Source organism: Lepisma saccharinum, chromosome 13 (genome assembly GCF_977018435.1).
Source record: "Lepisma saccharinum chromosome 13, izLepSacc3.1, whole genome shotgun sequence".
NCBI lineage: Eukaryota > Metazoa > Arthropoda > Insecta > Zygentoma > Lepismatidae > Lepisma > Lepisma saccharinum.
In genome coordinates, this window is record NC_139241.1 from 73789432 (window position 1) to 73816245 (window position 26814).

Genomic DNA, 26814 nt, shown 5'->3' on the forward strand with positions numbered 1-26814 from the left:
AGATTGTGCCAAATTATTATCTATCTTTGTGTTATATTTACAATATTTTTCTAAAAACGCAAATTTTTCCTCATCTTAGGAAAATCAGTAAACTTTGTCCTGTTTTAAAAAAGGGAAACACATGGGAAATTACAAATTATCGCCCTACTTCTTTCATCTCAGCTCCTTCAAAAATATTTGAATATGTCTTATACGCGTACTAACAGGATATACAACCATATTAAACCTTATATATCAATAGATCAACATGGATTTTGTCCTGAGAAATCAACTTCAACTAATCTGGTCAATTTCACATATACTATATCCGATTCCCTTGATGATAGGAATTCTGTTGATGCAATATATATGGACTTCGCCAAAGCGTTTGATACTCTTGATCACGATGTATTTGCTGAGTAAATTGTCAAATTTGGTCTCTCTCATAACTTGCTTAAATTAATATCCCCTTACCTACACAATTGAATGCAATTTGTGACATATAATCAAGCTAAGTCATACACGTACAAATTCTGTTGCGATGTACCACAGGGCTCCAATCTTGGACCATTAATCTTCCTATCAAATATTAATGATCTACCCACAATTTTTAAATACTCAAAATGTTTACTTTTTGCTGATGATTTAAAATTGTATAATGTAATAAAAGATCCAAACGATGAGCTCAATTTGCAAAGAGACTTGCAAAATGCACAAATATGGAGCATCGAAATTAAATTAAACTTTAATGTCACAAAATGCTTTGCAATAACTTTTTCCAGGCAAACCAAGCCTAATACGAGGGTTTTTTGAAAAGTTTTGCCTCCTATGCAATAACTCTAGCAACGCTACTCAGAGACACGCCTAAGATTGATTGATTGATTGATTTAGTTTATTTTGTGCCTCTTGGCTAATTTGCGAAGATGGGGATGAGTGATGAAATGATGAAATTGATGAATGGACATTCACAAACAACCAAGCCCGACCAGGATTCGAACCCGGGACCCTTGGCGTCGCAGCGCGATGTGCTAACCACTCGGCCATAGGGTCGGGCGGGACACGCCTAAGAACACGTGGTGAGAGAACAATAGCTGATTCACTGACTGTTGCGACGTCTAGCGGCGTTCGCCTCCAACATCACGCATGCGCACAATAGTGAGTAAAATAACGATGTACATGGACGTGCGGTTGAAACAAACAACGTGCTGTTATTGAATTCTTCACAGCAGAGGGTTGTATTCCCGTTGACATTCATCGACGAATGAGTGCTGTTTATGGCGACGCCTGTGTGGATGTGAGTACTATCAGGTGATAGGCAAGGAATCTGAAAGGCGACAATCCGGCCACGACGAGCGTGCATGATAAGGTCCGCAGTGGACGACCAATAACAGCCACGGAGGCACAGGGAAAGTGTCGATGGCCATCTTTTGGGATTCCGACGGCATAATCCACACATAATTTTTAAAGCACGGAACCACTGTAAACTCCGATCGGTACGTGAAGACTTTGGAGAAACTCCGCGCACGATTACTGAGAGTTAGGCCTGGCTAGGACGCAATACTTCAACATGACAATGCTCACCCTCACACGAGTCGTATTCCAGCGTCTCAAATTCCACGAGATTTTACCCCACCCGCCGTACAGCCAAGATAGCTTGTGACTTTTTCCTTTTTCCGAAACTGAAAGAGCACCTGAAGGGTCACCGTTACGTAAGTGATGCGGAAGTGCAAGCACATGTGCGTCGTTGGTGCCCGGAGAAGACGCCTATTTTCCTCGCCGACGGGATGCAAAGACTTGTCTGACGTTGGCATTTGTGTGTGGACAATGGTGGTGACTACGTTGAAAAGTAGTGACACGCTAGTAGAGGACATTACACGCTTGAAGAAGACGTAGTTCATGTAAGTATCTTTCATATTATTGATGTTTTTGCGTAAGAGGCAAAACTTTTCACAACGCCCAATGAATAATCATGTAATACAAAGAGTAAATCAGATAAATGACTTGGGAGTAAAATTAAATAACAAAATTTTCTTTTGGAACACATATTGATCAGATTTGTAATGATGCTTACAGAACTTTAAATTTAAGGTCCTTAATTAGAAATTCACAAGACATACATAGTGTAAGAGCACTAACAAGTCTGTTTAATTACCTTGTTCCAACCAAATTAGAATATGCAAGTGTAGTTTGGTCAACTTACACACAATGTAATAGCAAAAAGATAGAAAGAATACAAAAGAAATTTCTTCGTTACTTTTATTACAAAAAATACAAAAGATTGTCACGGTATCTAGTGACATGTAAAACGCAGTTCGATAAAAATTATTTTTTGTTTATTGATTCCTTATATGCACCAACTTGAAAGTGTGAGGTTGTTTATTTTGTGGATAAATTTGTATCCGAGCCAGAAGTCGGGAGTTGGGGACGGGTTTTTCTTGAGTGACAGCGGAACTGTCTTTTCGGCTTAGGACATGACATATTTGCACCGACACGGAGATACGAAAGGAATATTTTCGTCGAGACCGGGCTTCAAGTCAGCGGGCGGTCGAACCCATGTTCACGGATGACCAGGTACACCAGCTGGAGCCCGAGCCTGCAAGGATCGAAGACGCCTCGGTGACCGCGTTTCAAGACAATGGAGAGAGGTCATTTCCACCCCCTCAGAAAGGGAAGCGAAGCCACCTTAGCGTCATTCCCAACGGACGAATTTGAATCTCTCTTAAATACGCGGTGCTACGATTCCAGACACAGTTTTTACCCGGATTTCATAGAGAGAGCATCTCCGCGCTACACTCTCGCGTGATCGTTGCTTTGTGTCCGTGAACTTTGTTTCCTTACTTACTGTGAGCGACTTGCAGATAGGGAGTTACCAGTGTGCGCCTTATTTTTGTGAAGATTACGCGGTGATTTGTTTTTTGCCAAGCGTGGACTACATAATGATGGAGGGCTAAGGACGATAGAGAAGGGGGCCGTCGCTCTCCCTGACGCCCGCAACGATGCAGAAGCCAGCCAGACGACGCCAAAACCAACCACTGCCCAAAGCCCGAAGGACGCTTTCAGATCGACGTCCCAACCAAAGCCCGAAGGACGTCTTCAGAACGACGCCGATCGAAGCCCGAGGGAGAGATTGAAGGACGACTCCAGAACGACGCCGATCGAAGCCAGAGGGAGAGATTGAAGGACGACTCCAGAACGACGCTTCCAGAACGACGTCCAATTGATGCCCGACACTAGAGATATCCCGACCGGCGCGTGACCACGTACACCCGACGCTAGTGACAAGAGGAAAGCCCGAAGTACTAAGGAGGTGCAAGTACAACAGATCGTCGCAATTATTCTTCGTCGCGATCGACCTTGGAGGACTATTTCGCCACAAAGGAACCGTGTGCAAGTCCCGCGTCCAGGAGAGATGAATGACCACGCCATGTAGCAGAGTCTGGTACAGTATACTTCAGAGGGTCTCATGTACATGTAAACGTGCGTCGTTAGTATCAACACCGTACAGTTAACGCCGAAGTCTCACTTATTCGCAAAGTTACTCAGGAAAAACCTAAACCTAACCCCGCGTCTGATAATTTTTGGTATTGTTATAAAAAAGAGTTATTTCATGTTCAGAGGTGCTAATTTAATTGTCTGCATTCAGCGTTAGAAGCTCCATTTCATTTCTTTAATATTTAGTATAAATTGTCAAAGTGTGCTCCATTTCTTGTGTAACCGACCGCCCCGTCGCGCCATTTAATTTGTCAATAGTTGACTGATGAGTCCTTTTTAATTGTGGAAAGCGTAGTTGTTTTTATTGCAAGGTCGTGTGCGTGAAATAGTATTATTTGTTGCATAGTGGTTTTTAAGGTAATTTTTGCTCGCGCCGACGATTGATTAGTGTATTCCGGCAGCTGGAGCCAATTAAGTTTTTGCATCACTATGTAATTGAGTAGTTGTTCTCACTGGACGAGAGAGGCTTGTGTGTAATATCCCCGTCCGAGAGACTTGTATAATGTCGTCCTTACGACTCGATGCACACGTTCATTCGAACGAAAGATTTAACCACGCCGACCCATTGTCTTAGTTAACCGCTTTCCGAGGGCTGGCACTTAAGTTAATTTAAAAGAGCACAGGAGCTGGCAGACACATGCCCTAAATTCACATAAAGGTTTAAAAAATTAGAAGGAATGATATGTTAATGAGATCCGTGAGTTGTATCCATACTTCACATGTAAAAATACCTCATGTGTGTGAAAGAGAGATTGCGTGAATGTTGTGAGAGTGAGGAGGCTTTGTAAACAGTTGTTGATTGCAATATTTTCTTGTTGTTACAATATATATATATTCACTTTTTTACCGTTCGTCAGTGTTGTTATTTGACGTTTTTCAGGTACCAGATATTATGCTATTAGTGTGTTATGATTGTTCGAATCTACATATCAAAGGTAAACAAAACAGTGTAACATTTCAAGGTATTAATCTCCGCCTCGCAATAGTATGACAATAAACGACCGTCTCAGTACCGAACTGGATAACTGGACCGTGAGTCACGACCGGTTTCCCGTACACATAACGACGTTTGGCCCCGTGCCGGGGTATGATTGACACGTCATTTCGGGGGCCGTGAGTGCACTCGTTACAAGATCATCTTTTCAGGATCAGGTATCATAGAAACTACTACTTGGTGAATTCAATGTTACACCTTTGTACAAAAGGAGAGTGGTAGCACATCAATTATTTTTATATAAGTTAATCAACGGGTATAGTCGACAGTCCAAGTCTCCTCCAAACATTACATTTTAATGCTAAGAAGGATGTGTTACCGTTCAGGCAGCCTTTTCATTATGGCAAATCCCACTCAACAGTTTACCAGAATTCGCCCATTCTAAGACTGTATTAAGCACAATGAAATAGTCAGAAACGGTGGGAGACTTGGATTTCACTATGCCATTCAGGCAGTTCCTGTCTGTCCTTCAAATAACATTATGAACAAATTAAACTCCTAAAGAAGAATACACAGGTATGTTTGTTAATATAATTATGTCCGTATGTGCGTATATTTCATTAGTTATGTATGTCTGTATATAGATCTGTATCTTGTTATACTTCTGTAAATATCATTTTTAGATTTATGCTTTGCATAAAATCTGTGCTAGTATTCATTACGCAATAAATAGTGTAGCTTTGCTTTCTCTTTTTCTCTTTTCTTTTGTTTTGTATTGTTGAAATTGTAATTTGTTGTTTTTAAGGTATGTAAACCTATTGTAATTGGAGCCATAACTCTGTTATAGGTGAAAATAAATAAATCATCAGGTAGAAAATACCATTATTTGTGTTTCATTTTACATTATTTTTGTCTCATACTTTAAGATCTGATGTATTACATATGTTTCCATTGATTTCATATTCGAAATTAGCCAAAAATGGTAAAAAACGAAGTAAGATAAGCCAAATCAAGCAATCAATCAAACCTAAATAAATATAGTTTCCCAATACAAAACTTACCACGTTGAAACATGTTATTTCTCAATATTTTAAATTGGGGTGCCATTTGGCCTGCCTGTGGTGCGATTTAGGGACGGAAATGTTAGCTGGAGGAATATTCGGTCGAACCTTGAGGTCATCTAGAGGCATGCTCCTACGATTTACCATGGTAACGATGAGAGTTGGGGAGGAAGGGGCTCTACGAAAATTTTGCTGGCTGGGGGATACCACCTCGCATCCCTCCTCGAAAACTAGATTTACGAGACTATTTGCCGAAATCGCACCACATCCAAGGTTTGCAATTTAATTATACTTTGGTATTTCAATTAGAATAAAATTTTCCAAATTAATATGAAGAAAGACAAAGAATTGTTTCAGAGCCGGCATATCAAAATAGGTACAGTCAACGGCAATATAAATGGGGCACTTAGATCCTGAAATACTCGCTTCCCTGCAAGGTGTTGCGTGTATTGCATAACTCTACAGCGGTGGTAGACGTTGCCATTGAAAATTTGCTTTTCAAACATACTCATCGCCGTAGACTTAGGCATCACGCACAATGCCTTGCTAGGAAGCGAGTATTTCAGAATCTAAGTGCCCAATTTTATTGCCGGTGACTGTACATTATATCACTTGTTTTCCAGCTGCTCCCATCTACTTGAACACTGGTGCGATTTGAGCAACTCTCCTGTACCCACTCCAAAGCATAGAGAAATAATAATAATAAATGGACACTAAAATAATAGTTTCCAATCATTAATGGATAACATAAATTGCTAATTGATTATTTCTTTCCTAATCATATTATTTCAACAGCATGACACTCAACGTGTTCAGTAGGTAACCGAAAAAGACAGGGGTGTGCCAGACTATGAGCTGTCCGGGCCTAATGGATGGTCACCTTTCAAAGATTTGTGTGGTCCACATCGTCAACCAATATCTATACTCACATTATTACGTGATTGAAACAAGGGTATATTAATCGATAATAGGATGCTCAAATATTGTAGACAAAATAAATTGTACAAATTTAAATTTTGCAAAGGAATTGTGTTAAATTTCAGGCTCAAAATCCTTTCACAACATGATTCATAATGATTAAAAGTTATAAAATTAAAGTGTGACGTGTTATAATAAGGGAAATACTATTACTAATACTATTATACTCCATGATCCAGAGGTTAGTAATTGGCGCTCCGAAACTAGAGATCATGGGTTCGAGTCTACACAGGTTTTCCATCCTACGAATCATTATTTATAGATATATCAATTGATTCTTATCATGAAATTTGCTTATTACATCTTGACAAAGTGCTGAAAATATGCCTACATATATAGAGGAATATGTAGAACACATGTGGCCCTGGCTTCAAAGTATACAGATATGTCACTCTGCAAAAATAATTGCTTGACCGTTTTCTGCTTCCTATTCAAACATGTATTCGATTAATGATTACACGTGCGATAAACAGACATGAACAATGAACGAAAATAATGTCAAGGACGCTTATTTTCTCCCTAAGAATTATTATCCCCAAAGAATATGAAGCATTTGAAGGGTTACAAACCTCTAAGATGTATGTATCGTCTTGCTCAATGAGTAGTGATGTTAAACATACTTCCATAAATATAAGATCAATGTGGCTTGGCAAGAAGAAGTATGTGCTTGATATATTTACGAACAAAAACACTTGCTTTTTGTGTGTGTACTGTTGAGCCGAAGGACTATAAAAAGAGCAACCAAAGTTCTACAAGCACATCCAAAGCTTCAACGGACCTGATATAGGAGCTAAGTGAAACAATGGCCTTCTTCCATATTGCGTGCGTCTTCTTGGTTGCCCAAGCTCTTGGGTATCAGGAGGATATAGCTGTAGAACCGAAGCAGGCTTTCGAAAACGTCCCTCCTGAATTTCAACCTAAAGCGAACCGGTTTGATGGCGGATGCAGTAAGTCTGTTCATTCTTTTAACTTCTTATTCTGGTGCTATCTTCAGTTTAGGTGTTAGCAACTAGTGCAATTCGCAATTGTAAATCTCTTTAATACGTTTTTGCTCTTCTTCTGAAGAGTTTTGTCAAGTCAAGCTGATCAGGTGATTTCTGGAGAATACTGTACTTCCACAGCTGAAAACGTTATATTCTCATACTTTCAGTTAGATCTAGAACTCGCACGTCAAAAGCTGAGAATGCTGATAGTCATTGATGGATTTAGCGGAAGGGTCAGGGGGGCACGTGCCCCTCCCAAGACTAAGTATTTTAGAAAGTTGATAGCATTCGATTGCAACGAATATTGTTCGAGCAATCCATTTTCAGAAACTTAAAGATTTACTTCTCACTTAAATAAGTCGACGCAGGAAATCAAATCCGGGGCTTATTGGTTAGAAAGCAATAATAATAAACGTTGGACACAAGGCAAGAGATCAATATGTCCCACGTTAATGGCGTTTCGCCTGATGAAATTAATTCTAGAGCTGATCTCTTTCTGTAATCATTGTTAATACAAAAAACTAAGTACTACAAAAATCTACTAATGTTATCACCTGATAATTAAAGGGTTCTGAGTTCGTTTCCTAGTGGATGTTCAGATTGCACTTTGAAGGTCCAGTTCCGATTAGATTATCTGACTACAAATTGGCCTTATAACAAGCCTTGTAATTGTCCTCACGTGAATATTACATTAAGCTGCACGCACACATACACACATGTGAGGTTGCGTTAGCATGGAGAAAATTTCTCTCATTATATTTCCAGATGTGTTAGTATTATGTAGTTACAGCATAATCTGTGCCCCTCCCAGGGGCCCTACTCTAATAAGTGATGATGATGCCAGAGGACTGGGCTAGTTACCCTGAATCCAGTCCCAACCAAAAGAGGCAGAAAATTAATTCTTGCAAAAGAGAGAAAGAGAGAGAGAGAGAGAGAGAGAGAGAGAGGAGTGTGGAGGGCCTCCAAATCGGATTGTCCTGTGACATCATGTTTACGTGTCATCGGACGAAAGAAATGTTTTAAGGGAGGAAAGAGAGAAGATACATGAAGGAAGCTGTAGAGCATGAGAGAAAACAAGCAAAATGATATATTTCAAACGTTTGTACGTTTATTGGGCCATTAAATCACATGTTTGTCATTTGTATCGAGAGCTGGTTTTAAAACAATGCATTATGCATTCCAACTTTGAATATGATAAAGGTATTGCAATTTAATTGCAAACAACAATGTCTCTCGTTTCAGATTGTGGTCTTAGATCGAACAACAGAATTGTCGGTGGCACGCAGGCTCCTGATGGCAAGTATTGTTGGCAAGCTCAATTGATCAGTTGGGGAAATGCACAGAAGACCAGCTACTTTCTATGTGGAGGATCAGTTATCTGTGATCAGTACATATTGACAGCTGCACATTGCGTGAATGATTTGTGAGTAATGTTTTAAAATTACTTCATAAGCATTACATGAACTACTACTACATCAATTCCTTATCACATCTGTCGACACATTCTCGGCCGTTTTCTTCTTTACGACAATATCTTTACTATTATTTCACAAATGTATTATTATATCCATGTAAAAGGTTATGTTCTTCATGAATGCACTCCTTTCCTTTGAATCTAAATGTGCAAAAGCTCTTCAATTAGAATTCTATCACATTACATTCCTCTTCCAAGCTTTCTTTGTTATCATTCCTTCAGCAAGGCATTTGTGTTTATGTTTTTAGATCTTTTCCGTAAAATAGCCCAATTCAATAAACTTTTTGTCCATTTTGCATTTTATTCGTGCTGAACACTTATCTTTGATACATTGAAATATGGCAGCCAAGTAAAATACATGGTTTGTAAGAGGAGAAGTTAAGCATAAGGTATTTCATAAATGGCAAAACCTTTGCATGACCAACAGTAAATATATGAAACAGAGATTAATTGCATGCTACTTCACACATGCTTAGTAAGTAAAACATAAATATAAACAATTTAACTTCTGTTGTTGCATCTATCCAAGGTAGTACTGAACTAACATTGTCACTTTTAGTTTCAGAGTTCTTTATCGGATTACGAAAATCATTCTAAACATTGTCACTATTTTGTTTAATATTAAAGTTAACTGAAAACCGAGCACTAGTACAAGATGATTATTCATCGACAATTTCATTTGAAGGGCTCGGGTGTAACACATGGTAAGTGACATTTTGGTTATTTTTGAGTTACAAAGTAAAATGTGCCATCCTTCAATTTTCGAGTGAAATTACCATGTCATACAATTTGCATTAGACTCAGTGAAGCCTTGTGAAACTGGTAAACACAACACGAAAGCAATTTATCTACAGTATAGCTTCTAATAACCTTTTTCCTTAATGAACTCAGAAATGACCAAAATGTAACTTACCATGTTTTACACCCGAACTCTTAATTTTATCTTACATTAACTCTTCCATTATTATTATGTCTAGGTGAATAATTCCCACGTCTGAACTAAGAATTATTTTGCACCATAATAATGACCAGTTCTATTAGGCCTTGCACACTGTCTTCGTTCAAATTTCCTAGGAGACTGTCGATGAATTTGATCCCTATATTTTCAGTTTGGATTGTAGAACCGTAACAAGTATTGCATGAAATATTTATGTGACTTTCAGTGATGGAAATCATTACGAACATTGCTGCAAATCGTGCACCGTCACCACACGCTCGTCTTCGAAATAAAATGGTAAGAAAAACATACGAGGTTACGAAAATCTTCAAATGGCTTAGATTTTCTTGTCTTTTTTCGTCTGGCAAAACAGGAGAAATGCAGACTAATTACCACATTACTTGATGCACGAAAATTGTAGGAAAACTCACAAATAAAAAAAAAACTGAAGTTTCTCATCCAAACAACTTCACAAGATATCGGCGATGATCTCACGTTGCTACATCGTAAGGAAAGTGACACAAACCACCACGGTCAAATATTTTGCCAGGGACTTCAGAATTAGCAGTGCGCATTATTGCCCGCCGCTCACAATTCCCTCACCTTCCCTTATTGCCTTATGCTTCCTACCAAGCAGCATTGTGCATTTGTTCTTCAGTTTGCATTTTCTACGCAGATTATGTAATCTCCATGACAACAGATGTTACACATATTTGTACAGTTTAGTCATTTCACAGCACATGAGAGAAAATAATATGGAGAGGGCATAATATGCACTACTCTTTATTTTACTAAGATGTACCATTTTAACATATTTCTCGTAATGTATTTTGCAGGGAAAGGACATCGGATTTAGATATCTATCTTGGAGCTTTCAGAAACTATAGAGATTCCAATGCTGTTAAGTACACCACGGAGACAGTAATCATTCATCCAGAGTAAGTAGTAGGCTACAAGTCAGTCACTTGCATCGCTCACTTTTGTTACAGTGTGCGTATGATTTCGCTTTTTCCTGAAGGAGTCTTCAGAAGCAAGGGGAATCCCCCTTCTAAGTTTTCCCTCCACGTTCTACATCTAAAGATTCACGCTCATTGAAACTAGACACCCGCTATGGCGTTCAGAGTAGCCGTGTGGAACTTTCGGAACGGGACCTGTGGAAGCATAAAAAGGTTACTTTTATCAGTACGTGTGATGCACTAATAATGCATCAACTAAGAAGATCAGACACGTTCACTTAGAAGAAACTGAAATTACACGTTTAATTAACCGTGTCTGTTGATGCCCCGAAAGTGCATCTACCTCGACTCGGTGTTGTCATTGGTTCAATTGATTTGGTTTAATTTACTTCGCTTTTCTGCCACTTTTGATTAATCTCGAAGATGAGGATGAGTGATGATATAATGAAATTAATGAAGGGACACTTACAAAGAACACACTTGCCTAGGCCGGAATTCGAATCGGGAACCCCTGTGTAACGCACTGCTAACCACTCCGCCACGAAGGTCGGGGCATTTTCGAGTTCTGCGTGTGCTATATTCAATGATGATGATGATGTGCTGTCATTCATATCCTCCAAAACGTTTAAAATAATTGAATTGTTGTTTTAAGTTCACTTTGTGCACAGAGATAGGCTAATCGGGACTGGACCTATAGTTTAAATTTGGAACCGAACCACTGTGCAATGTGCCTCCACCGGGCTTTGAATCCGGGACCCCTTGATTATAAGGCGACGATGTTACCACTACACCATCGGGGAGGCCTCAACAACTCACTGTGTAACAGTAATCCAAAATATAATTAAACCTAACCTAACCTAAAAACTAACTTTTCCAGACATTGCAAATAGGCAGTGTGGTCATACCGTGCGTTCGTTTCGATCTTCAGCCGAGAGATCGGGAGAAGCGTGGCGGGCAGCGCTGACGGAGATGCCGACATTTGCGGCCTCTAATGACCGCTCATTTTTATGGACATATGCAGACATTTATATAAATATTGCATATTTCTGTACAAATTGCCTACACACGTCTCGACACAAGTCTGTTTTCACGTAAGTGTCATACATAAAAATTCTTTGTTCTATCGTGAACCTTGCGGCTGGCATTCCGATCGTCTCACTGACACAACACACATACACACTGAAACAATACAAACAAGTAACGGCAAGTAACCAAGAATAACACTCTTGCGCACAGTACGAAATTAACACGCTCTTGGTTTACATCTGCTCGCCACTATATTCACAGCTCTGTCTTCATCTAGTCGCGAAGGAACAAAAAAGTCGAGCTCGGAGATTTCGGATTGCAATTAAGCTCACGAAAATCATTGACTTTTAACGGTTTTGTCTGCAGCGTGATCTTGATACAGTGTTGCACATTTGAAACCTCCAAACGATCGACACAAAACTCTTTCAAGGATATAAACTTAAGCAGAACGTTACTGGTCAAAACTATGATTAAAATGATTTAGTATCTGTAGCTCTTAACATCGTTTCTATAGCGTATTTATTTGTGTATATAAGGCAGAACTTGGATGAATTACAGAAGAACTTTTGCGTGTTATAACACAGGTTAGTGCTCGTTTTTTGCAATATTTATATAAATGTCTGCATATGTCCATAAAAGTAAGTGGGCATTACAGGCGCAACGGTGAATGGGGTCCGCGACAGTCGCACGCTACAGTCTGTTTTTTTCTCTCTCCCTGCCTTCGCTCTCTTTCCCTTTCTGTTGACGTTGCAGACTGACGCCAATATAATCCTCCCTCGGAAGTTGTGTTGTGTCGTGTCCGTGTGTTGAAGATTGTGACTTAATGGCAATATACATACAAGTCATGGATCTAATCAACGTACCATTTCTTTTTTGTTTAAACATTTGCGTGAATTTAGGTCATTAGTCTGCCCGCTCCTGTGCTCATTTAAATCAAATATGCGCCAGCCCTCGGAAAGCAATTATCTGAAACAATTAGGTCGGCGAAGTTAAACATTTGGTCCGAATGAACATACCCATCAAAGTCGTAAGCACGACATTTACCAAGTTTCTCGTACGGGGGTAATATACACAGGCCTCCCTCGTCCATTGAGAACAATTACACCATTACATAGTGATGCAAAACTTAATCGGTTCTAGCTGCCGGAATACATAAATTAATCATCGGCGCGAGCAAAAATTACAACAAAAACACTATGCAATAAAGAATACTACGCTCGCACGACTTTGCAATATAACATACGCTTTCAACTAATTAAAAGACTAATCAGTCGACCTTTGACAAGCTAATTGACGCGACTGGGCGGTTAGTTACACAAAAAAATGGAGCACACTTTGACAAGTTACAAGGAAAATTAACGTAATAGAAAGGAGCTTCTAACTCTAATTGCAGACAATCAAATTATTACATATGAACATGAATTGATATTTTATATAACATTACTCAAAAATATCAGACACGGAAGTTAGGTTCGGAGTTCCTGAGTCACTTTGCAAATCAATGAGACTTCGGCTTTTATGGTACGGTGTTGATACAAACAATACATGCGTACATGAACATGAACCAGCTGAAGAATACTCTACCCAGACTCTGCTACATCGTGGGATCGTTCATCTTTCCTGGATGCGGGGATTTGCACAAGGTTCCTTTGCGGTGAAAAAGTTCCTTTGAGATCGACCGCGACGAAGGGTGGTTGCGACGATATCCGGCGCTTTCACTTTCACAGGACGTCTTCACACAAGCGTCGGCTGTACGTTCTCACGCGTCGGTCCGGAATCTTCCTTGTGTATCGGGCATCTATTAAGGGTCGTCCTGGAATCATCTCTCTCTCCCTCTCTCTCGGGTATCGGCCTTCTGTCGGGCGTCGATCTGGAATCATCCTTCTTGGCGTCGGGCGTTGATCGGCCTCGCGGCATTATGCGTCGGTGGTGTTGGTGTTGGCGTCGGCTGGCTTCGCCGAATGGTGGTGACGCAGCGTCGTTGCGGGTTTCGGGGAAGGGGCGACAGCCCCTTTCTCTATCGTGTTAGCCGCCCATGGTTATGATAGTTCTTGTTTCATAAAAACAAATCACCGCGAATGGCGTCACAGGACAAAGCACACACTGATCACTTCAGATGCGGTAACTTGCTGACTGTCCGCAAATAAAACAAAGTCCGCGAAAACGAAACAATAAGTGCACGGGAGTCTAGCGTGGAGAAGCTCTCTCTACAAAAATCCTGACAAACTGTGTGGCAAACTCGAAGTCCTGCAGGTTTATATGAGATTCAAAAATGTCAGTTGAAAAGACGTTAAGATGGCTCGCCATTGGTTTTTGGGCGAGGTGCAACAACATCGGCCCTATTGTCTCGAAACGCGGTCAAAGGGCGTGACTTCAAATTGGTGTGGGGAATTAAGTTCTCGCCTGCCTGGCGCTTATCTGGGAATCTGTGGTCTGCCGTTCAGCTCTGATGAAAAGCAGCTTGCCCACCCGCGGCGAATTCTCTGTTGGTCCTGACGAAAACAAGTCTATCTTTCCTCCGTGACGAGCCGCTTCGGTTGCAAAAATGTCATGTACTTTGCCGTGTTGACGGTTCGTGCTGTGACTCAGAAACTGTCCCCAACTCCCGATGTCTTGCTCGAATATCAAATTTACCATATATGCATTGGAAATATTCAGATTACATAAACCAAACTTCACACTTTACACAAGTCATAATATGATTAAATAAACAAAATTATTAATATCGAACTGTGATTTTTATACGTCACTGGATACCGTGACAGTGTTAGCGTTGTTGGTGGTGATTAGTCGCAGCCGTGAGTGCCACTGGCAGTGGTGATCTTAAATTTAACTCTTCTGAGAGCCAGGTGGCAATGTAGGAACAAATTGCGAGGAAATGTGTATTTCATCTTCTGCACCAGATGATAGATTAATTCTGCTTCTGCTTCTTCTAGACTCAGGTGAGTGACCGGCGGCTTTAAATAATAAATTTGCAGTACAAGGCTGCAAACACAAAGGATATTTATTCTAGGGCTTATAGCGCAGTAACTATGTATCAATCAGCAAAAGTCATCAAAAAAAGTTGTTTGCCTTAATGACACCTTCCTCTACAGGGTGTCAAATTTTAGATTTCATTGGTGGTAAAAGGGTATACGACGAACACGCGCGTGGGTATAACAATAGATAATAATTAGATAATACTAATAACCATGCTTGCTTTAGCGTAGAATTTTACGAAAAACGGATGATGTCGATATTTTCAGTTTTCATAATTCAGGGGCCTCGCGGATATAGTTCGCACAGGGCCTCGCGTTCCCTAACGGCGGCTCTGATACAGACGTTCTATCGTGACAAGTTCGAGTCACGTGACAACTCATTTGTAACTTCCACATTCATTGGGATGGCATTTTCCTGCCAAATTCCGTGGAAAAAGAAAAGGGAAGAGAGAAGGTGTTCTTCAACCCTGGCCACTTGTTTGACAGTTCCAGGAATAGAGCAGAGCTTGAGGCCACATCTGCGTTCGCCAAGTGGAGAGTCCAATTGTCTGACAGAAAATTTTGCAACTGAATGGCGAAGTGGTAAAATGTAAATAAATAGCTAATAATTTCTTGTTTCCTCCCCAAATATAATTCCACCAGGAATAAAATTTATCAAGCAGCGAGAGGGATATAAGTATCCAAAGGGAGGAATTCCCCCATCCCCCCTACATTTACCACACTGCAAATAGGTATATCCCCACTCATATCTCTCCCCCATATACAAAGTGCAAACTATAGTTCTTCTGTTCTATTTCAGCTATGACACCGACACCCTTGACAACGACATCGCACTTATCAAGCTGACACAGAAAATCCAATTTGGAAGCAAAATCTGCCAGGCATGCCTAACTTCGACCAACCAAGTTGCAACTGGAACAGACTGCATTGTCACCGGCTGGGGAAACACCAAAGAAAATGTAGGTATTTTGGTCTCGGTTTTGTATTTCTGCAAGGGGTGATAACCCAATTTATGGGTGTGCGGGATCCAGAAAAGTCGGGACCGGGATCGAGAAAAAAATTTCTCGTCCCGATCCCGACTTCGGGAAATGAATTCCCGACTTTTCGGAATCCCGAACAGTCGGGAAATACTGAATGGTCATTTTATAAAGGCGTGAATTCTCGACGTTTTCTGCATTGTAAGTGTCTGGAAATTAACGGACGTTGTTAGTTTTTATTACAGAAATGCAAAAACAATCACTTAAGGTGAACATGACGTGTAGAATTCGAGATTTCCAGAGCTTCTGGAAATTTCGAACATTTCCCGTCCCAAAAATTCCCTGACTTAGTCGGCAAATTGAAAATTTTTCCCGTCCCGAAAGTCGGGATTTAAAGAATTTTCCGTCCCGATCCCGACCCGACCAAAAAAATTCTGCCCTGCACACATCTTGCCCAATCGTTCATACACACAGACATATACAGGGTGACCATAAAGTCTTTCCCTGATTACAACCTTTCATTGCTAAAGAACTATGCTAGATACAGATATGCGGTTTGTTGGAAATGGTAGCTTAACTCATAATGTTTTGTTATCAGTACACTTCGACATGTGCTCCCTTTGTTGCCCTTAGAATGTCTAGGCGATACTCAATTTCTCTCCATGTCTTTGCCAACATCTCTTCCGTCAAAGTCTCTATAGCGTAACACAACTCCCATGCTGCGTTTGGGATCGAACCAAGAACCTCTAGATTGAATTGGGTGATGTAATTATTTCTCCTTCATCTCTCAGATGGTTATCACTCGCTTGGCCTAAATGTGATAAATGCAAGAAGTTACTTTTTAAAGGAATAGCGATAGAAATTAGCTTAGATTAGATATGGGTTTTATACTCTCCATGACTGAACCGATATGGATTGGTTTAGAAAAGGATATTACTTGCCTTACAAATAGATGAAGATTGTTCCTACGCTTGTCCTCTCAACTATCACTTGTCTGACCTCCCTGTCAGACATCGAATCTATCACACACCATCGTCCAATAATCGTTCTCCACTTTGCTTCTCTCTCACAATCCGCAGTCCTTACTCTCTCTCGTATTCTCGCCAACTGATCACACATCCTGACAAATCCAACACTCATGCCACATACGCCTTCCAAGTCAATCACCCGACCTTTGTCTGATTACTTATTCAGCATTCCTATCTCTGCTACGTGCTATGCTAAGACTTTATACTTCTTACCCAATACCTTGGATACGATACGCTCCTCTACCCCCTAAAGAAAATCTTTTGATTTTCACTTAAATATGAAAGATTTAAAGTTGTATTCCATATCGATCCTTTCTATGGAGAGATTTGTTTATTATAAAATATAGTGTACTAAAAATATTGTAATACCATACCATTACCCAGAATATATGTGAATGGAATAATATAGGTCCTGAAAATATATAGATATCACAAGTCCCGATAGAAAAAAGAGAAGAAGAAAATACATGTCTGCGTATAGTATATACAAGGTAAACACTGGCGCGTGAGTTTGTTATGCTAACTCGGCAATCTGCTCGTCCGCGTATTCATTTGAGAGGCTTACGCTCCACACCTATCTCTGCTACCTGTTATGCTAAGACTTTATACTTCTTACCCAATACCTTGGGTACGATACGATAGCATCCCGTATTAGTGTCTGAAGAGTTTGCATATCAGGAACTGGTGAACTAAACATTGTGTCCTTAACGTAACCCCATAAAAAAGTCAAGAGGGGTTATGTCCGGCGAACGCGGTGGCCATGATATGGGACCGTCTCTACGAATCAGTCAAAACAAAGAAATGGAAAAGCACTTGATTTATTGCACTACTTATTGCCATATGTTTTATTTGCCTATCTACCGTGGAAGTTGAGATATAAATATTCATAATCAGGGAAAGACTTTATGCTCACCCTGTACAACCAGTGGCAAGAAGAGAAATACGGCGGCCAACTCGTGAACTAAAGTGGACAGTCATTTGTTTTCTCCTCTCGCGGTCACCGTAGATAAAAATGTCCCTCTTCACTTGTGGCCCGTGTTGCCATATGTAGAACTTCCCTTGCTGCGTTGCCAAAACACTCAGGAACGTTTGCTTTCGATGAGTAAGATTTTCCTCTTATTGTTATACAAACATTTTACACTCAACACAAGAATATTCCTATACCAATAATTCCGAAATTAAGCTTATTCATCTTACTTTATAACCAAAAAATTATATTGCGCATTCTTCCTTAATTTCTAATTTGTAATTCTTACCTATGGTATTAATTTGTTTCTATTGCCTGAACATGTGTATATGGAGACACGGATTGATATTTGTGGAGGCCACCACTGGAAATAATGAATTTTTCTTACATAAAATTTCAGTTATATCGAGGGGCAACGCAAAGGGGTGCGAAGGGGTCTTTGCGCACTAGTTAATTTTGTTCCCAGCCCTTATTCGAAACCTGTTTTGAACCGAAAACACTATTAAGTATTTCGGTATTGTGTTGTTATCTCATTAAAACCATGTTGTGACACTGAGCGTAGCATCTAAAGTATTGTTGATTGATTGATTTAGTTTATTTTACTTCACGTTTTGTGCCTCTTGGCTAATTTGGGAAGATGGGGATGAGTGATGAAATGATGTTTGTGAATGGACATTCACAAACAACCAAGCCCAAGCGGGATTCGAACGCAGGACCGTTGGCGTCGTGCTAACCACTCGACCACAGGGTCCGGCTCTAAGGTATTGTTGTACTAGTACCGCTATTATTGGTAAGCTATTGCTATATCGTTGCTCTTTTCTTCATTTTAACACATATTTCAATAAGGCTATAGATTGTGTTTGTATGTTTTCAAACTTTGTTCATTTCAAATTCCCAAACATTTGGTTGTTGTAGTAGTAAAATCAAGCAAAAGTATAGCAAGCCACCAATATTCTTTACTTTCATTGAAATATTATCATAGACGCCTATAGTGCTCAAAGTGGAAATTCCTAGCTGAGGGCGTCGTCGCCTTGTAACAAGGGGTCCCAGGTTCGATACCCGGTGGAGGCACATAGTGGTTCGGATCCCACTTTAAACTGTAGGTCCAGTCCCGATTAGCCTTTCTGTGCATAAAGTGGACTTAAAACATCAAATCAATCAATCCTAGCTGAGGGGATGCTTAGTCGAGTTTAGGAATAGGTGAAGGGATGCTTGTATGGATCAACATGGAGACAATGTAGTAGAGGGGATGTGCAAATGATCTTAGTTTGGGGAATGATTTTTGGAAATTAACTGGGGAATAGTATGCCACCCCCCTTGATGCTTTCTAAAGGTTGATTGGCATTTAAGTAGCTGAAGCATGCATTCATGATCCATGATTTATTTTCAACATCGCATCCCCTAAATTTCATTCCGCACTCCATCAGCACCTCTAGATGATTAATCCTGGCGCCGTCGCTGCTGGCGGCGCTTAGAGGGGATTGGGGGGGCAGTTGCGTCCCCACTTTTTGCTTCTTTTACATCCGCACTATGCTAAACCTTATCTACCAAGGGAAAGCAAACTGTCCTTGCCTTCCAGTCTTGGCACTTCGCCCCCTACCCACCCCCCTAGTTTTGTAACCCTATCGTCGCCGCTGCTTATAAACCGAATATTGTCAGACTCAGATGGCTATCTATGATTATACTTCATTTCAAATTTCTAAGTTTCCTCATTTGGTGGCCCTCCTAAAATCCTAAAAGGAACCCCTAAAATTTCAGAAATGCTTGTATGTTTGTAAGATTTCAACATATATCAATCCAGTATTTAGAATAACTGTCAGTGTTCGTTTATACAATCATTAGGGACATTGAATTTTCGCGATGCGCGAAATCGCGAAATGTGAGAAAGAGATGCAATTTTGAACATTCTGCACGTCACTACACCCCCAATGATGAAATATGCATGAGTTTTATTCGCGAAGTAATGCGAAATGTGTGCTTTTCCACGAAATGAACGCTTTTTCGCGAAATAATCGTGAAATATCATCAAATTAAGTAGAAAACACGCAAAAGCCGGCAATCGAGGTTGTGCGCGCAAACTGTCGATTTGTAACGAAACGTTTGCCTAAAGTTTCCTACCACTTGCAGCTGAAGAACGTTTTATCTTCGATCACATCAGGAAGACGCTGCAAATTGGGATTCCCCATGCACATAATCTCAGTTCGAAAACTTCGCCCCTGTCAAGCTGCATTCCTTTCTTCCCCCGAATGTCTACTCAACTTCCAGTTTCATTGAACTTGCTAGCTGTAGCAGCGATAAGATTAGTCTGTTCCCGCACATCAAGGGAAACAATGGGGTCATTTGTGTTCAGTCATGAATGAATTTTTTTTATCATCATGTGATTTTCAACATGTGTCTGTGTATGTGCAGTACTGATTATTTTATTTGTTGGACAGCAAGGATATCCTTTAAATACATACAATGAATAAATCACTTGAGATATGCAAATTAGAAATGAAGTGATTTTGTGTTGATGTTTTCTTCTTGGTTGGACAGCTAAGTACATGTACTAAGTACTTGTGTATGTGTACAGTATATAAAAATGAAGTAGTTTATCAATTTATAGCTCTTTTGAATGTTGTTTTCTCTCATAATGAAAAAGTGTGTGCCAATTTTTTTTTTTTTCACAGCTGGTATATACCGCTGATCTAACATTTTATTTACTGCTTTTCTCACTTTTTATTTACCATAAATTTGTGTCCCTAACAATCATATACTGTGATATTTACTGTTATAGGGAACTACCTCTCCTACATTGCAAGAAGTCAAACTAGACATCTATGACAAAGACAGCTGTGAGGAAGTGTATGGTGGAGATTTGCCCGGGAAAATCTGTGCATATGCTCAAGATAAGGATTCATGCCAGGTACTTGTATATTACCTTATCATCACAAGTAGGTTAAATAAAAATCTTCACATATGTACGAATACAAATGTTATATTATTTTAATGGAACTATACCGTAAAATTTACGATATTCTACCGTTAAAATATAACAGTCTGCCTGTTAATTTACAAAAACGGGATGCAATATATTTTCTTGTCGTGAGCGCATGCGCATTTGTGACGTCACCTCTCTGTGCTCGTGCTGACAAGAATAAGAAGTAAACATGGTGTCAGTAACTGCTTGGAATGCTGAACATAGGCTAAGATTCATACATGATATAATTATGTAGAACAGGCCTTTTGAGACATGTAGTAAAAACTTTAAACTTCAAATTTGAATATTTCATCTTGCATAAAGGTAGATAACAGTTATGCATCGTAATTGAGAGCATGGACGTCCGCAGATTTTTTTCAGGGAGGGGCAAGGAAAGTATTTTTCCAGGAGGGGCAAACAAGGCACATTGTTCCCTATAATAGTGTTGTTCTCTCAAAAACCATTGCTTATACTTGAATTTACCATGTTCGTGAAATAATTAACACATATTATTGTGGCTGAATTGAAATTATGTGTGTGCAATATATAAGTTTTGGTTGACTTTCAATTTCCGGACGCCCATGGTTGAGAGCAATATAAATATATTTTTGAAAACTGAATCATGAAAAGAACATTACCTATGTAATACATGTTGATACTTCCAAATCGGTCATGGTGTTTTCTTTATGGTAGTTGGATTGTAGTTGAAATTCACGGTCTTACCATTTCAACAACGATTGTTGCACGTTTCATGTTGTGTACTCTGTTAATCGTAGTTCATTAAGAAAAAAATCTCCTTTCCACGCTGTTGCAACGTATGAATTATTTTCCTATTACAGGGTGATAGTGGCGGTCCTTTGGTGAACAAGGAAACCAGTAGCTATGAGCAAATTGGAGTCGTTTCATCTGGATATGGCTGTGCACGCAGAGGTGTCCCAGGTTGGTATTAAATTTATCTCAGTAAAATAATCCTGGAATTGTCATCATTTCATTCTTTAACACCGAAGAAGATGTTTTCCAAACAGAATTACACGTTACATTGCTGACGCCTTTACTGGGATCAGTTATTCTACATCGTGTATCCTAGGTTGGAAGTCTATTAACAACACTAGGTGAATTAATTAACGGACCCAGAATGAATTTGTACACTCAATACTTTAAAAAAAATAGCTAAATCTAAGGTTATCTGAATGAATTTCCTCCTCCACCAACCACCTCTACCTTCTGACCAAATCGAACACTGTCCGTCGACGTTCTCATTCACTTTGTTTTACATAAAATTCAAAAAATGAAACAAGCAGTCTACTGTCTTAATTCCATTCCTTAAAATCGAAACGCCAACAAAACAATTCACAGCCTTTACTTAAAAATACCTAGGGTGTGACTGAACAATTAATGAGAATAACGTGGGCAAATGTTCCTGCTAATATTTGTACAGTCACGGATACTTCTGGGTTGTAATGATTCCACAAAGAAGTATCCGTGGCTGTACAAATAGAGAATAGCAGGAACATTTGCCCACACTATTTTCATTAATTGTTCAGTCACACCCTAGGTATTTTTAAGTAAAGGCTATGAATTGTTTTGTTGGCGTTTTGATTTCAAGGAATGGAATTAAGGCAGTAGACTGCTTGTTTCATTTTTTGAATTTTATGTAAAACAAAGTGAATGAGAAAGACGACGGACAGTGTTCGATTTGGTCAGAAGGTAGAGGTGGTTGGTGATTTTAATCAATGGAATTATTACAACCCAGAAGTGTCCGTGACTATACATCCCACTGTACCACCTTCATAAATTTATTTCTCTACTTGAATGATTTATCATTTTCTTTCTTTCTGTCTCCCCGATGGCGCAGTGGTAGCGTCTTCGCCTTGTAATCAAGGTGTCCAGGGTTCGATACGCGGTGGAGGCACATAGTGGTTCGGATCCCACTTTAAACTGTAGGTTCAATCCCGATTAGCCTTACCGTACACAAAGTGGACTTAAAACACCAAATCAATCAATCAATCAATCTTTTTTTTCCTTTCAGGTCTGTACACTTCTGTCGGTGAATACAAAACTTGGATTTACCAGAATACAGACTGTAAATATTGTTCAAAAAGAAATTGATCACAGGAAAGAAACAATGTGCACAACAATGCTTGTCATGTAACTTAGGAAATTTCAAAAATAAACTTGGATTTCATTGACCAATGTAATGTTATTTCATTGTTCATTTCAACTATTTTCTACTCGTTTCCACTGTTCCTAGAGATTGAAGACAAGCCATGCCATGTATATACGAGGCTTGTCCGGAAAGTAAAGATACAAACCAAAAATAAGATATAAAATAAATGTATTGCTTACAACTAAAGTTACAGTTGATACACTGATACAGAGGCTATTTCTCCACATAAGTGCCACCATTGTCCAAACATTTGTTCAGACGCGGAACAAGTTTTTGTATCCCTGAATCGTAGAAATCCGCCGCCTGCATCTGGAACCAAGTTGTGACTTCTTCCCTGACTTCATCGTCGTCGGCAAAGTGTTTTTCACCAAAAATTTTCTTGAGGTACAGGAACAGGTGGTAGTCGCTGGGTGTAAGGTCGGGGCTGTATGGCGGATGGTGAAGGACCTCCCATTGAAACTGTGCAAGCAGATCCATGGTGACATTCGCTACATGGGGGCTGGCGTTGTCATGAATAAAGCGGATTCTGTGTTCGTCAGTCAAACGTTTTGGGACCCAGCGTCCACACAACATTCTGTGCCCTAACACACTCACAACTACATGAATAGTGGTTTTCGAACTGTCAGGAAACATCACACACAATTCTCGAATTGTCACCCGCCTATTCGCACTCACCTCTGCTTCAATACGATTGCGAAGGTCGTCAGTGATCACAGACAGCCTCCCAATTCTCTCTTCATCATGAACATCACGTCAAAATTCTGCGAAGGTACGGCACCATTTCGCCACATTTTGACGATTCATTACGTTCCCGCACACAGTCACAATTTCTCGGTGGATCTCCGATGGACGCTTCCCTTGTGCCTGCAAAAACCTGATCACGGCGCGCACTTCGCAGTTGGTGGGATTCCGTATCGCCGTTCCAACGCGTGTTCCTCGCCCAAGACTCAGCGCAGCACTGACGACTCACTCCCAATCCTCGTCGTATGGATCACGGTTACTGCTAGTGTTGCCAAATTTGGTTCACATTTTTTCCCTAACGTGCAAATGTGTTTGTATCTTTACTTTCCGGACAAGCCTCGTATTATCATCTATAGTTAGCCGGCCCCCGAGTGGTTAGCACATCGCGCTACGACGTCAGGGGTCCCGGGTTCGAATCCCGACCTGGGTATGGATGGATGTTTGTGAGTGTCCATTTCATCATATCATCACTCATCCCCATCTTCACAAATTAGCTAAAAGCGAAGTAAAATAAAGCAAGTCAATCTCATCTATAGTTCAGTTTAAAGAAAAAAAACTAGTACTATCCGTCATTTCTGTATGCCTTACTGAAGGCAGTGAAAATGGACGTTTAAGTAAGAAAATATATTATGTGAGGTTTTTTTCTTTTTTTTAAGAATAAGCTGAAAGAAATCCACATGTTACACGTTTTTAATAAGAAACAATTCGATTACGTATGACGTCATTTTTACAACTGTTACGTACCCAATAGGACCAAGTAATGTAAATAGTTTGCCAAAGAGGAATAGAGATGGCAGCACCAGGCGGACAAGATTGAGAATTAACATAATATATGTGAAAAACTTTATAAATAAGAACAAAGCAGATTGGAAAGATGAAAAACAATAGAATCTACTATAAGAAGATAAATAATAAATATAAAAGAAATAAATTAATGTACAGGGTTTACCAAAAGTCCCATTACCCCCCCCCCTTTCGAATTAGACAAACCTGCAAAATGTTATTTTAACAGCAAGCGTATGATGAGAGAGGATGGTATACCATTAAATCAGACCAATGACCACCTTTTACTCCAGAGGAACTGTGTGCACACCGCCACTTTCATGGCACAGTATTATTCGCCTCCAGGTGCGATGTGAAATCCTCCGTAACATAAGATGTCAGATCTGGATTTCAGGTGGCCATTTTAAGAGAATACCTCAATGATGTGTTCAGAGACAAATGGATTGGAGGAGAATCGCCAAATTTACCAGCACCTCTAAAATGGCCACCCCAAAGTCCAAATCTGACATCATGTGATAATGCGCTATGGGGACACATCAAACAGAAACAGAAAATTGTCCATAATCGTTATCAGACAACTGGGGAACTTCAAGAAGCTGTTCGCTGTGCGTTTGCTTCCCTCACGCCAGCCATGTTACGGAGGATTTCACATCGCACCTGGAGGCGAATAATACTGTGCCATGAAAATAGCGGTGTGCACACAGATCCTCTGGAGTAAATGGTGGTCATTGGTCTGATTTAATGGTATACCACCCTCTCATCATACGCATGCTGTTAAAATAACATTTTGCAGGTTTGTCTACAATTCAGAGGGAGGCGGGGTAATGGGACTTTTGGTACACCCTGTATACATTCGATAAATCAAATCAGCGATCATATGTAAGTTAATACGAAAATTAAAGACGTCAAAGCACTGATACAAGTTTGTGTCTTTGAACAGATATTACATCTGTCTGATTGATTTATCATTCCCATAGCGGAAATTTTGTTTACATTAGTGGCGGCGCGTTCAAATCGACGCCCCACAGCACTTTTTGGTTGCGCGTTTTAACCGTAGCACCTACTTGGATGCGCGTGTCAGTCGTTTACACCAAGTATACACTCTGTTGTACCCAGTTAGTGTTGGCGCTTTCCAATTGCAGCCGCAAGGGAGGATATTAGTATTATTCCCAAAGCTTAAAGGAAAAAGCTGGAAAAGGATAAAGGAATTCATTAAATCGTCAAAACATAAATAAATTGAAATCCAGAGGGAAGTTCACAAAGAAGACAAGAAGGAAGTCCCGATCCAGAACGTCCATTAAGAAGGAAGTCCAGATCCTCCATATTTAGAAGGAAGTCCAGATCCAGACCGTCCATTGAGAAGGAAGTCCAGATCCAGACCGTCCATTAACAAGGAAGTCCAGATCCAGACCGTCCATTAACAAGGAAGTCCAGATCCAGATCTGTCCATTACGAAGGAAGTCCAGATAGAAGAATATTCAAATAGAGAAAAGAAGTAATAAAAAGCATATTGAGATGAAAATGGACTGTAAACGAGAATTATAGAAGAAAGTAGCTTATCATGTAAATATTCTTACTCCATGTATCCTGTGTTTAAATAATATATTCGTTTAAACGTCTCCATTGGAAGGCATCCTGTCTGGTTTCGTTGTCTACAAAGAACCCTACCCTGTAGATAAGCTAGCTGAGGTTTAAGATTAAGATTCATGCACCTTGCACCAAATGGAGGTAGCACAACCATCGGTTTATAGAATAGCGCGATGCGAAGCCGGATGTTGCAGGTTCGATCTAAGGGCAAGGCATGGATGTATCACTGTATTTATCACATCATCCATTTCATCGGTTCATCACTAATTACCGAAGTAAAAACAAAGAAATAGTATTAGCAATGTTGCAACACTGCTAACATAAAACAATACACTAATTAGATTTACACTTGATAGGTTCTAAAAGCTAAGATAACTGGCATTTTTATTTTTCGCGAAATAATGTTTAATAAATTTATTGCAGCCGTTAATTTCATGTTCAGGTCTATACTGAGAAAACAAAACATAACAATTTCGTCCTTAGAATACTAATGTGGAGTACCGAAACAATGGCCTTTACTGTTAGCTACGAGGCTATCGCTTTGAGCCTGTCTAAGGGAGGCACCAGGGAAACGTGCCCCAAGCCTCTCTCTTTAGGAGTCCCGTATGTCCGCTGTACACAGGAATAATATATATGAAATATACCAGCAGTTTTGCTTTTGTAGTGGAAATGCCAACAGGCGATCTGTTTTTAAAATACAGATTACTGGAATCGTATTGAATGAATGAATGTTAAAAATTTTAGATGCGTCAGCACGCATGGTCATCTTGCACCCTTCAAAGTATACGGGGAAAACGGGGGGGTGTA

General features: G+C 39.9%; 1 protein-coding gene across 1 annotated transcript in view; it reads left to right on the plus strand.

Moving 5' to 3' along the window:
- Nucleotides 1–22916, plus strand: part of LOC145996818 (transmembrane protease serine 9-like) — a 46603-nt gene extending 23687 nt beyond the window's left edge. Inside the window, exons 8-15 of the mRNA XM_083133351.1 lie at nt 1206–1273; nt 7232–7391; nt 8670–8850; nt 10675–10776; nt 15598–15757; nt 20547–20675; nt 21569–21668; nt 22759–22916. Of these exons, the coding sequence (XP_082989477.1) occupies nt 1206–1273; nt 7232–7391; nt 8670–8850; nt 10675–10776; nt 15598–15757; nt 20547–20675; nt 21569–21668; nt 22759–22838 (980 nt within the window). The 3' untranslated portion in view covers nt 22839–22916. The remainder of the gene's footprint in view (nt 1–1205; nt 1274–7231; nt 7392–8669; nt 8851–10674; nt 10777–15597; nt 15758–20546; nt 20676–21568; nt 21669–22758) is intronic.
- The last annotated feature ends 3898 nt before the right edge of the window (nt 22917–26814 follow it).